General features: G+C 55.6%; 1 protein-coding gene and 1 long non-coding RNA gene across 2 annotated transcripts; both read left to right on the top strand.

The window, feature by feature from the left end:
- Nucleotides 1-2352: 2352 nt before the first annotated feature.
- On the top strand, nt 2353-6863 carry LOC133370311 (rho-related GTP-binding protein RhoU-like). Its single transcript, XM_061596452.1, has 3 exons — nt 2353-2653; nt 3083-3141; nt 4697-6863. The coding sequence occupies exons 1-3, from the start codon at nt 2455-2457 to the stop codon at nt 5144-5146; spliced, it is 708 nt and encodes a 235-aa protein (XP_061452436.1). The 5' UTR covers nt 2353-2454; the 3' UTR covers nt 5147-6863.
- Nucleotides 6864-9666: 2803 nt separating this feature from the next.
- Nucleotides 9667-12254, top strand: LOC133370711 (uncharacterized). Its single transcript, XR_009759192.1, has 3 exons — nt 9667-9746; nt 10832-10971; nt 12193-12254. It is a non-coding gene; the product is annotated as an uncharacterized LOC133370711 (long non-coding RNA).
- Nucleotides 12255-12455: the final 201 nt, after the last annotated feature.

Genomic DNA, 12455 nt, shown 5'->3' with positions numbered 1-12455 from the left:
GCGCCTTTGCCTCCTGCTCTCCATCACGCCTCCTGTTCCAGCCTTCTTCCCTTGCTTCTGTAGGACCTATAAAAAGAACCCAGGGGTCCTGGCTCCCAGTCCTCCTCCCTCCCTTTTGGTCTGGCCCAGTCTCTTCTGAAGAGCCAAGAACACTGAGGACTCAAGCCCCATTTCCAGTTAATAGCTGGGAGGGGGTTCTGCTTTTGTTCAGATAACATACATGCAGGCAGTGAAGTGCCAGGAAGGAGTGGGAGCTGTAGTCCTCCAGGTGCAGCACAGGGAGGCTTCCTCCTTGGAGAAACAAATGAGAAACAGTGAGGACTAGAACGCTGGAGCTGCTTTGAGCCTGTTAGTACCTACTACCCATACACAGAGCTGGTCCCATTTTCTTTAAGCACACACTTGCCTCAATTGTATGTATGTTATGTTTATGGTCTCACATCCTTCATAGGATTCTGGAGCAAAAGGCATTTCAAGTGTCCAGAATGTGTGTTAGCTGATTCCTTACAACACCCAGGGAGGGCAAGGCCTTGCATGGTGCTAGCAGCGGCTACAGCCAAGCGTCTGGGTCAGTTTCATGGTCCTTAAGGGGCCTCCTGGGAGCCTGGAGGAAGTTGGCCTAGTGACTGTCCCTTCTTCCCCTTTCTCTTTGCTGGCTGGAAACAGACAATCCCTGGGCAGGATCTGAAGGTCCCTGGCTGGGTGTCCCTGGGCCAGGCTTTTGTCCTGCTGCTGCTGCTGCCGCCTCCTCCTCTTGCCAAACAGGTTTTGCAGGATCCTGAAACATGGCGTGGGGGACCAGAGGCTGAGTGCACCCCCCACAGGCAACCCTGCACCTCTCATGACACCTCGAACCTGTGCACGTGTGTCATACACACACACACAGTGTGTAGTGTAACTTAGTCTTTGCCAACCTGGAACCCTCCAGGTGTGATAGACTACAGCTCCCATCAGGCTCAGCCCACACAAGCAACAGCTGATGGGGGCTGCAGTCACTCCAAAATGTATGGAGGGCACCAGGTTGGCAAAGGCTGGCGTAATTCTCCTGCCTGAGGTGCCACAGAGAAAGGGACAAAGTCTAGGCCTGCTAGGGTGAGTACACAGACGCCAGAGTGTCATGCCTGCTTACGTCAGCTGGGGTGTGAAGGTTTTGCTGAGCAAAGTGGCTTCTGTCCCCCCCCTCTGCCGATGCCGGTTGACCTTCTGGCCCCCACTTCCAACTTTCCAGTAACAGTTCGGGTGTTTCCTGTTTTGCTGGGATGCACAGCCCCAAGGGGAGTTTCCAGGCTGCTGTCCTATGCGAAAAGCAGGAAGATCCTCCCCACCCGACAGAAAAACCCATTATCAGGAAGGGTACATTTTCCATTTCAGCATGGAACAGGCCTTGTTTCAGCCATGATTTGGGCCTGGCCTCTGTTTTTTGTGAGGGGTGGACTATTTAAGATTGGATGTGCCATTTATTCATGATTTCATTTATGAATCACTTCCCAGGAGGCATTTCCAAGCGATTTCCAATATACTTTAAAAGTATATATAATAAAAGTGAAGACACCCCCACCTCTGAGCGTGGACAGAGTGCATTTCCTTTAGGCTGGCTGTGCCTGCGATTAAAGATAAGCGCCTCCCCCCGCCCCGCCCACCTGTTTCTTGGACGAAAGAATCTTAACTGTAGCTGTTTTTAGAAAGCCCTTTTCTTGTTTTGTTGATGTATTTCGACTCCTTTGGGAGGAAGGGCGGGATATAAATTCAATCAATAGCAAGTGATCGCCGGGCGCCCTCTTTCCCCCGAGGGCTCAGCCTGAGATTGCTCCCCTCCGTCCCTGGGGCTGGGAGGGTCTGTTTTTGGGGGGTTGACTGGCGGGGTTCCATCTGAAACAGAAGCAGCTGCAGGGCCTGTTGGACCATGGCGGCGGCGGCGAGCGTCTCTCCAGCTCCGATCGCCCCCTCGGACTATTGGCCGCGGCTCTCGACCAGGCCAGGGTCTTCCTGCTTGGTGATGCCGCCCAGGATTGGCCTTGGGGGGCTCCAGCCAGCGCTCTCCGCCTCCCTCCTGCCGGGGCGAGGCGCAGGGGGTGGGAGACACAGCAGCCCTCCAGGGCCCCTCCAGGGGGCAAAGCCCAGGCAGGACACGGGAAATCCACGAAGGAAAGGCAGCCGCGCGTGGAAGGCTCCCTGCTCCGCAAAGCCGTCGAACCAAGGGTGCCCGTTCCAATCCAGCGTCCGGCCCCGCCCGCCTTGTCCGGCCGAGCCTGGGTGCCGGGCGCTGTACAGACGCGGAGGGGCTTCCGGCGCCGGCCGAGGGGCGTGGCGTCCGCCGCACGGAGGCGTGGCCAGGCAAATACGGCTCCCTCGCCTCCCCGCGGCCGGGCGCAGAGCCGCCGCCAGTGCCCGTGTTGCTGTCGCCGCCTTCTGCTCGGGGATCGCCGCCCGTGCCGCGCCCCGCCGGCTCCGGGGATGCCCCCACACGAGGCGCTGCCCCCGGTGCCCCCGCACGGTCCCCGCGGGCGGCAGCGTCTGCCGGAGGAGGCGCTGCGGGGCTTGGAGTGCGTCCTTCTGGGTGACGGCGCCGTCGGGAAGACCAGCCTGGCGCTCAGCTACAGCACCAACGGCTTCCCGGCGCGCTACGTCCCCACCGCGTTGGACCGCTTCTCCGGTAGGGAAGTTGCTGCCCCGCAGCCCACCCTTCCCAGGCCGGCCGGCGGGCGGGCAACCGGCGCTTTCCTGACGCTGCTGCGCACCGCTTGGCGCAGCCCGATCCTTGCTGGACGGGGCTTACGCTCAGGGCGGCCGCAGCCCTTTTGCACGCTGGCTGGGGTGGGGAGTAAGCTCCACGGAAGCACGCGTGGGGACTGGGCTGTCCCTCGCCTTGCTCAGCGCCTTTCCCAGGCTGCCATCCGACGGGCGTCTCCACGGCAGCAAGAGGATTGACCGGGGGGGGGGGTCGGGCGTCCGCAAGCCCCTTCGGATCGGGCTGGTTCCTCCTAGTTATTACTCCCATCTCTGGCAGAAAAAGACAACTGACGTTTGCTACTTTGGGGTCTCCCCCTCCCCATCTGACTCCCTGTTTCTGCTTCTCTCCTAGCGGTGGTTCAAGTGGATGGCGCCCCCATCAGGCTGCAGCTGTGCGACACAGCAGGGCAGGTAAGGGTTCGGCTCCGAGCCTTCCTCTCCGCCACCTCCCCGTGCTACCTGGGAAGGAGGTTGGGCCTGCAACTTTGCATTTTCTCTCTCTCTCCTCTCGGCATAACTTAGGCGGTGATCCTGTTTGTTTAAAATATTTATTTACTGTCCACCAGGTTTAATTCCAGGGCAGCTTGCAAAGCTAAAATAAAACCAAAAAACAATCCTAGGCACTTTTTACTGGTGAACCAGCCTTGTTGAATGTAGTTGCAAGTAAACGTGCATCAGATGGCAGAGTAATTCTGCTTTGGGGGGGGCATGGGGGGAAAAGGGGCTGTGTACACCTCCCCCACCCCCACCCCATTGCTAATTAATGGAATTCCTTCTCTCGCCCCCATGCCCAGTGTGCAGACCTTTTAACTGTCACTTCCTCTATGTTCTTACAGTTTTAAGGGCCAGAAACGTGGTTTTTAAAGATTAATTCAAAAGGAGCCAAGGTTTGCTTGATGCATGTTGCCTGACTGGCGGCAAACCTCTTTCCCCAGAACAGAACAGAGGCTGGTTCTCCCCCCATGAATATGGACCTGCAAGGTTCCCAAGGACAGATGTGCCCATTTGCTGTTTGTATGTGCTCTCGGGGTACAGGCCCCCATGTGGATGCTCCTTATGAGGGGGGAGCATGCAGTGGGACAGGACCCCTGGACCTCCTCTCTGAGTAGCTGCTTAGAGTTTTCTTCTGAATTTGGTCTGTAGGGGAACGAGGGAGGGGCAGCTGTGCGGTTTGGTGCTCTTTGCCTGCAGCCTCTTCACCCACTTTGGGGGTGGGGCACCTATAGCCCTCCAGATGTTGCTGGAAAACCTCTCTCCGTCCCTGACCGTTGGCCATGCTTGTGGCTGGGAGCTGGAGTCCCAACAGCCTCTGGAGGGAGCCACGTAGGCTGCCTCTGCTCTGGCCAGCTAGCCCTCCTGTGCCCCCTCCCCATCCCAACTTGCAGCCAGAGGGTTATTTCTATGAAGAGCCCTACTGGAGTTGAGCGGACGTAGAGGCACACTCTTTCCCAGTTACATCCCAGAACCTGTGAGATGTGGGTCGGATGTTGAAAGCCAACAGCTCTCAGTCCAGACCTCCTGGACTGGAAGACTGAAACTGTGTTGTGCTTTTTCATGAGCCACTTCCCTTTTGAAAAGTATTCATCAGGACACAGGCAATCGTAAAAAACAAAGAAAGGTGCCCTTTGAATTGACTAAAGACAAATGTAAGGTATGCAAACTAAAAAAGAGCACCAGATTTTTTTTGGGGGGGTGCTCCTAACCTAGGACCTTGTCAGGGGTCTGGTTAAGCTCTCCCCTCCCTTGGGTCCACCTTGTCAAGACCCAGCTGTGATTCCTCAGGTGCTGCTGTGGTTTCTCTCTCCTTCCTGCTCCCTTCTTGAGCTTGGGTTGTGCAATTTATTTGCCTTTTCCTGTGCTGTTTGAATAAAGGGCTGGGCGGGGGTCTCTTGCCTGTGCGCAGGACAGGTTGGCCCCCAGCGGCCTGGCCTGCTTTCATTCCTCTCTGCCTCCCCCAACTCGCCAGGATGAATTTGACACCCTGCGCCAGGTCTGTTACCCGAAGGCCGACGTCTTTCTGCTGTGCTTCAGTGTGGTGGCTCCCACATCCTTCCAAAACATCGCCGACAAGTGGCTCCCTGAGGTGCGGCGCCACTGCCCAGCCACGCCAGTGCTGCTGGTGGGGACTCAGTCAGACCTGCGGCAGGACGTCAAGGTGCTCATCGCCCTCTCCCGGCGCAAAGAGAAGCCGGTGGCCCCTGCCGTGGCCCGCTCGCTGTCTGCAAAGCTGGGGGCAGTGGGCTACGTGGAGTGCTCGGCCCTCACCCAGCACAACCTCAAGGAGGTATTTGACACGGCCATCACCGTGGGGCTGAGGCACACCGAGACCCCTGCCCCAAAGGCCCGCAGGAGGACCACCAGCTGTATCCGGACCCTTTCCAAAGCCTGGTGGAGGAAGTACGTCTGTGGGCGGTAGCCCATGTTTTGCCCACGGGAGGCCGGACTTCCTGTGCAGCTTGCCCATCAATGGCTCTGCGCGTGTCCCGCACGAGGAGTGCAGTTCAGCGATGTGATCCTCCACTGCTTGTCTGATGCAGCTGCACTGGGGGGACTGCACTCTGCGAGCAAAGCAGACCTCCCTCCCTCCCTCCCTGGACTCTGTGCGGCTGCAGGCGCACGGTGGAAAATGACCCGTGTGTTCTCCTGTGGGCTGGACCTATTGAGGGGTTGCTGGGGTAGCTTTCGATCGTATCCTCCAGGCAGCTTGCTGGTAGAGGCAACTCCATTTCGGCCTTCCTCAGCCCCCTCAGGTGAATGTAAGCTAGAATCTCATCACTGCAGAGCTTAATTTCCCCCCAAAGCTGCTTTCTACCCCAAAGTCGCTTCCTCATTTCTCAGCCCGTTACGGGGTCGCCGGGGTTGCACTTTCCTTTAACCAGAAGAGAACTTGTTCCTGTCTCGTCCAACACTTTGGGCTGCACGTCGCCGCAGCCCCAAGGAGCACAGCCGCACTGGCAGCACTGACAGTGAGGGGCGTTGTAGCTGAGCCCCAAAATGCCTGGAGGGCACCAGGTTGGGGAAGGCTGATCTGGCGAGACTGTGGACAGAGGCTGCCCCCACCCCAAAGAAAACTTTTGCATGGTGTTGTTGTGTGTGGATATGAGTGAAACACCCTGCCCCTCGCCCAGTAAATGGAGCAAAGTTGTAGCTGGGCCAGCTTTTTCTTACACAAGGGTGAGATCTGGTAACATTTCAAAACAAAAATGAAACACCACCACCACCACCACCACCATCTTGAATCTGAAACTTTGGTTCTTGATTTTAGGATGAGGGGAAAAAATCTGATAAAAATTTTAGCTAGATACTTACAGCAAAAATGTTAACCGTTTGTGTCTTTCTCTTAAGACAAATCTGGGATCAGGGTGGTCCAAGGCAGTATGGCAGTTCTGATATCCCCCCCCCGCCATGAATGCTGTGCCTCTTTGGGGCTCCCTGTTGCCCACCCCACCCCCAGCAACACCTGGAGAAGTGGTCGGTTGTGTTGTGCCAACAGGAAACAGTTTCCTGGTTGCTGTTTCATCTCTTCTGGGTCAGGATGAGGCAGGAGGACCCCTGTTCGCTTGCACGGCCAGGAACATGCAAAACCTTCCGCCCTTTCCCCTTCCTCCCAATTTTTTTTTCCATGGAAGTTTTTTGAGGGTGGGGGAGGAGTAGCTTGTTGGTCCCTCTTTCCGTGTTTTCCTGATTCCCACTGGGCGGGAGCTGACTGGGATCTCTGCCACCAACCTGGTTCCTGAAAATGTGGGCGGCCTTCCTGGGGCAAGCCTTTGGCAGGTGTTCAGAGGGCCTGGCAACCCTCTCTGAAGGCTCTTCTTGCAAGCCAGAATTGCCTGGGCTGGGTCAAGGGGGGAGCCTGCCCTGCTGTGTCATTCCCACCTCCTGCCCTTTTACTTGCAGGTGATCTAGATTCTGTGCCTGTTTGGCTCAGGGCTGTAAACGTCTCTGCAGTCTAAAGTGGAAATGCACCGCTGTGTCTCTCTTATGTATGAGAGAACAACCTCGCTTCTCTCGCTTCTCCCGCCCCCCCAATCTAGGTTGCATTTACACTGGAGTATTCCTGTTGTTTGAGGGAAAAACCTACTTTTAAGTCTCTCCCTCCTTTGGAAACAATTAAAAATAAGCTGTTCCTTTTGTCTCATGTCTTGCGCGTGAATGTCTGCCTTGTGCTTGTGGAACAATGGTGGAGGTGAGGAAAGGGATGTGGAGTTTCAGGGCGCACCACAAAGTAGGAGGCACCCCTCTTCTTGTTAGATGCCTTTGGCCCATTCAGGCAGAGGGAGTTGTGTGCGTCTGTCTGTATGGGAAAGATGCTATCTAAATTTTAGCCAGAATCCCATTTCTTTGTATGTGTTTGTCCCAACAGTGAACCATTTCCTACTCTGACCCGCTATTTTTTAAAGCTTCCCTTTTAAAAATGATCTTCCCTTTAACACCCCCCCCCGTTGTCTCCTTATTACAGATACAGAGACGATGGCTGTGGCTCTAGCTCAGAGGTGGCCAGTGTGGTGCCCTTGACGCTGCCTGGGGCTGATGGGAACTGGAGTTAAAAAACATTTGCAGGCCACCACATTGGCTACCCCTGCTCTAGATGTTCAGTGAGTCGCGAAAGGTACTCTGCACATGCTCAGAGGCATGTGTGTACATTTACAGCTTTAAATGTATGGCTTTCCAGGGCTGAACTTTGGCCTTCACAACAAGTTGTATTGTGCCCAGCCTTGGCACGTTAATATTAACAGGAATGGGGGATGGCGCTAACCTTTGATTGACAGAGTCCAAGGAAAATATATGAGTGTATGAGAGGTCGATCCTGCAGCTCCAGAGGGAGCTCAGATGTCAGCCTCTGAAGCCTCTCCTGCCCCCCCAAAACCCCTTGCCCACCTGGGCCCTTTAAAGGAGGGACGCCGCCTTTCCACACAGGTGTGCGCCTGTACAGACACACAATCCCCTGCTGAGAATCTGTCCAAGGCCAGAGAGGGTGGCTGGGAAAAGGCAGCTGACTCATTTGAGAGAAAGAAATAAAGATAAGGAGGGAACAGAGACCAGGAAGGCTGCCGGCCAGCTTGCTTGCCTTGCTCCTGGCTCAGGTGCCTCCTTTTGCCTGAATGGCGCCTTCTGAGTACCTCTGAACGGATGGGGAGGGTGCTCTCTTCCCCACACCCCATCTGGGATTCATCAGCTCCGCTGGCCTGTGCTCACGGAAGACGGGATGAAGAGCCCTCAAGGCCCCCCACCCCCCAGAGCAGCACTGGCCTCAGCTGTGAAAGTGCCCTTTGGAGAGTATTTTGTTCGCAAAACCTGAATCTGAGATATGTCAAAGCAGCTTTCTCCAGTTAGTTTTTTTTGGGGGGTGGGGGGACAGAGGCCTTTGCAAAACAGGGTCAATGTCACCACCGTGGGAGAAAGGCCATTTTAACCCCTGGCAGCTTCAGAGCGTATCCAGAGCTCTGTCATAAGTGTTCAGTGTGGTGTTGGACAATAGTGAGTTGTTACCCCCATTGTACAGGGAGGGCTCCTGAATGTGTGTGTGTGTGTGGGGGGGGTGCTGGCAGGGAGAAGGGTGGTCAGTCTGCTCTGCCTTGGATGTCTGCAAGGAAGTGTGCCTTGACCTCCTGCCCCATCACCTCTTCCTGGCCTGGGAGTCCCCCCAGCCAGGGCTGCCTCACTCATGGGAGGGGAGCTCCGTGGTGGTGAGGGGGGTGATAGAAGCCAGCGTTTTCTTGACAGGCACCCGCCCGCCCGCCGCCTCCGTGTTTGCCAGAGTTTGGTTGAGGGTGGGAAGGAGAAGGAGCTGCCAGGCAGGCTGGAGAATGCAGAGACTGGAGGCTGAGAGGCAACTGCCTTGCCCCCCCCCACCCCCAGGTCTTGGGACATCTGCCCTTGCTCCACCCTCCCGCTCCCTCCTTCACAGGGGAGGGTCAGGACTCCTGGTTCCTGGAGGAACGTTGTGCCAGCTGAAGTACTTCCTTCTCCTCCTGCTCTGAAAATCTCCGAGGCTCAAGCGGCCTCCATCTTATCGGTGGATCAAAGACAGCTGCTTGGCAAGGTGCCCTGCCTGGCAGTGGCACCGAGGGCAATGGGCATAAGGTGGAGCCAGGAGTCATGGGGACCTTGAGCTCCGGGGTGCGCCAACAGGATATGGAACCAGCTGCTTCCCAGGAAGCGGCTGATAGGGGCAGACCTCCCCCTGAGCATGTGCAAAGTGTGCCTCTGGGAGTGATGGAGTAGGAGCCTCGGCTGGGGCAGAGTGAGCTTCAGGCAGGCCTTGACCCCCACCCCCAGTATGAGGAGGGCACCCCTGTGGTGACCTGATTCAGAATTCGGCTGGAAGTAGGCCCAGCCCTGGACAAGCAACAAGAGCCCCTCTGAGCCCGTGTGAAGTGCCCTTTCTTCACCACTAAGTAACTCCAGTAAGTGGGTGGCAAGAGGGCCCCAGGCATGTTTCTGCTCAGCAGCTAAGGCCCAGCTTCATGGCTACTAGATCCTGGGGGAGGAAGGGGGCTGGCTTGGCTCTGAAGAGCAGCACAGTCCAGGCAGCTGAGTGGCTGAACGGAGGGAGCAATCCTGGCTCTTGAGCCCCTGCACTGCGAAGACCCCGAGGGCCCCCCTCCAGGCTCTGAGCTGCAGGACTCCTGGGTCCTTTAACAGCAAGCGGTGTCGGAGCCTACAGGCTTCCTGGGCATCCTGCCTACCCTTGCTCTCTGGGGCTGCCGGGCTCCTCGGTTCACCCCACCCTTCTGCAGGATCTAACTTGATGGGGAGGAGGAGGAGGAAGGGCATGGCTGCTTGCTTGGCAAGGACAGGCTGTTCTTGCCAGAGCCGGCTCTTCTCTCTGGGCTGGGCCTCACCCTGCCCCCTCCTGTTGGCCTTGCAGAGAGGGCTTGTAGGGGCCTGCGCAGGGGGAAGGAAGAGGGAGAAGCTGGAGTGGGGGGGCTTGCAGCAGGAGGGGCATGCAGGATGCCTGGGTCCTTCCCACCACATTTCTGGGTTAGGGAGCAAGGCCAGCGGTGGGCTGTCAGGTGAGTCTCCGTCCTCTCTCTGCTTGGAAGAGAGTTTGCTACCGTCCTTGCGGGTATTGAATGAGGTGGAATGGAGGGGAGGGGCTTCCTGGGGATACCTGCCCAACCGCAAGAGCCACTGCTGTGAAGTTGTGCTGCAGTGCCTGGGCTATTCATGTTGGCAACAACCCTGCGAGGCACTGCAGAGCTGCCCCCAATTGCCAAAGGGTCAGGGCACATGCCCTGAGGTGAGAGGCAGCTGCTAACCCAGCACCACTCACTGGGCCTATGCCGGAGGTGGGACTTGAACCCGAGCCCCGCTAGGGGCAACCCTCTCTCCTCTGCCCAGCTTAGCTGCTACAGAGAGTCTCAAGAGAGCTGGGTGGCATTGCACCTATGGGTGCCATATTGGCAACCCCTGTAATTATAATGAAGGAATGCTCTCTGATGATCTGGAGCACTCTGTCTCTGAATCCTAGGTGTGAGGATTGGTTGCAAAGATGAAAGGGAAAGGCACTCTGCAGCAGTTTAGGACAGTGCTTCACTTCTGCAAGACAGAGATGTGACTCAAAGCTGCCAGCAAGCTGTGCTGTGCTCTCTGCCCTGGTGGAAACCCAGGCCCCAAATTCTAAGTGCAAGGGAGCAGGTTGTGATGATGATGGAACTCTGCACATGCTCAGAGGCACTTTATTTTAATTTATTTCACTTTGTGGATTCCGGTTCTCATACTTGGTACTGCAAATAGATTCCTGGACAGATGTTTGTTATTGTATGTCAGTTCCAGGCTTGTGGCCTGATGCAGAAATCACCACAACGCTTGTGAGGTTGCGTCCACAGGAAGAGCAATATGGAAAGAGCCTTCATGAAAATCTGAAGGTTTACAAATGTGCAGAAGGAGAAGGAACAGGAAAGGGTGCCGCAGCAGCCAGGCTATGTCATGTCATGCTGCCAGTCCCTACAAGGCCCTAAATCATGGCAGACCTCAAAGTGCTGCAGGCTCAGAGCAGTTCCTGCCGACCAGCTTTTCCTTCCAATATCCAAGAGCCAGTTCCAGACTTGCATTTCTCTCCAGCCCCTGGGAAAAACCCCTCTGTCTTTGGCTTCAGGCCTCCTGTGCTTTCGCAACAGGGAATGGTGCAACCGTCTTGGATTAAGTAGGCTGCTGCCGTTGCTCCTTCTTACCGGGACCTCCGGCCAGGTTCCTCTCAAGGCTGCCATCTACTGCTGGAAGTGGGCATTGCAGCTGGTGAGTTTGTACCATTCTGTGCAGATCTGCTAACTAGGAACTGGCCATGTCTGCAATTGGTGGCCAGTTCCTTAAAAGGGAGATATCAGGGCTCAAGCCTGCTGCAAGTCATACTCTTGACTTGGAAGCTCACAGATGTATATAAAGGATGGGCCATCTTTACTCAGTGCTAAGCAAAATCCACTCTGCATATGCTCAGGGGCACCCCTTTTCCTCCCTCCTCCAACCTAATGGAGGATAAGGCTATCAAAGGATCAGAGGCACCATGTCTCTCCATGCCAGTTGCTGGAGAACTGCAGTAGGAGAAGGGGAGATGTTACCTTCATATCCTGCTTGTGGGCTTCCCACAGGCATCTGGTTGGCCCTGTAGGAAACAGGATGCAGGACTAGATACTTGGCCTGATCCAACTGCAGGGCTCTTCTTATGTTCTTAGGCTAAGTGGAACCTCCATGTTCAGGGGCAGTATATCGCTGAATTATCAGTTGCTGGAAAACAGTAGTGGGAGAGGGCTCTTGCCTTCATGCCCAGTTTGTGGGCTTTCCAGGGGCATTGGGTGGCTTTTGGTCTGATCCAGCTGCAGAGATATGCTGATCTCACCTGAAAAATCTTGAAATGGAAATAAGTCGATCCGGACTTATGGCAACCCTACGAATAGGGTTTTCATGGTAAGCGGTATTCAGAGGGGGTTTACCATTGCCTCCCTCTGAGGCTGAGAGGCAGTGACTGGCCCAAGGTCACCCAGTGAACTTAACGGCTGTGTGGGGATTCGAACCCTGGTCTCCCAGGTCGTAGTCCAACACCTTAACCACTACACCACACTGGCTCTCATTGCTATATAGAACAAAATGGAAATGGACTGCCTTCAAGTCAATTCCAACTTATGGCGACGCTATGAAGAGGGTTTTCATGGTAAGTGGTATTCCGAGGGGGTTTCCCATTGCCCCCCTCTGAGGCTGAGAGGCAGTGGCTGGCCCAAGGTCACCCAGTGAGCTTTGTGGCTGTGTGGGGATTCGAACCCTGGTCTCCCAGGTTGCAGTCCAACACCTTAACCACTACAGCGCAAAAATTAAGAGCATGTAAGACAGACCCTGTCCAAAGGGGAGAGAGGAAACCTGACCCACAAGGGAGACACAAATACTGTATCTACACTACAGATTTGAGCCACATCCAGACTGGCTAAGGAGATTTTGACTCACTTCATTGCCGTGTCTTCCATGCAGCCAGGGAACTATGGGACTGTGTAGTGGAACACAATGACGGTGGCTTCTAACAGAAAATTCTCAGGATCCTCACAAAGCTTATGTAACCTGGGACCTATTAAAGGTAAAGTGAGGTTGTGACAGTTAAACCAGTGTCAGTCTACTTTAACAATGATTGGGCCATCCGCTGCAGCTAAGCATGCAGGGGATGGCTTTGTGGCCTTTCTGGAAGGGGCATCTGATTGGCTGTTGCTAGGAACAGGGTAGCATAGTGGCAAACCGAG

This window comes from Rhineura floridana, chromosome 15, assembly GCF_030035675.1.
Source record: "Rhineura floridana isolate rRhiFlo1 chromosome 15, rRhiFlo1.hap2, whole genome shotgun sequence".
NCBI classification, from domain to species: domain Eukaryota; kingdom Metazoa; phylum Chordata; class Lepidosauria; order Squamata; family Rhineuridae; genus Rhineura; species Rhineura floridana.
The sequence above is the reverse complement of the archived record's forward strand: the minus strand, read 5'-3'. Positions and strand labels throughout refer to the sequence as shown.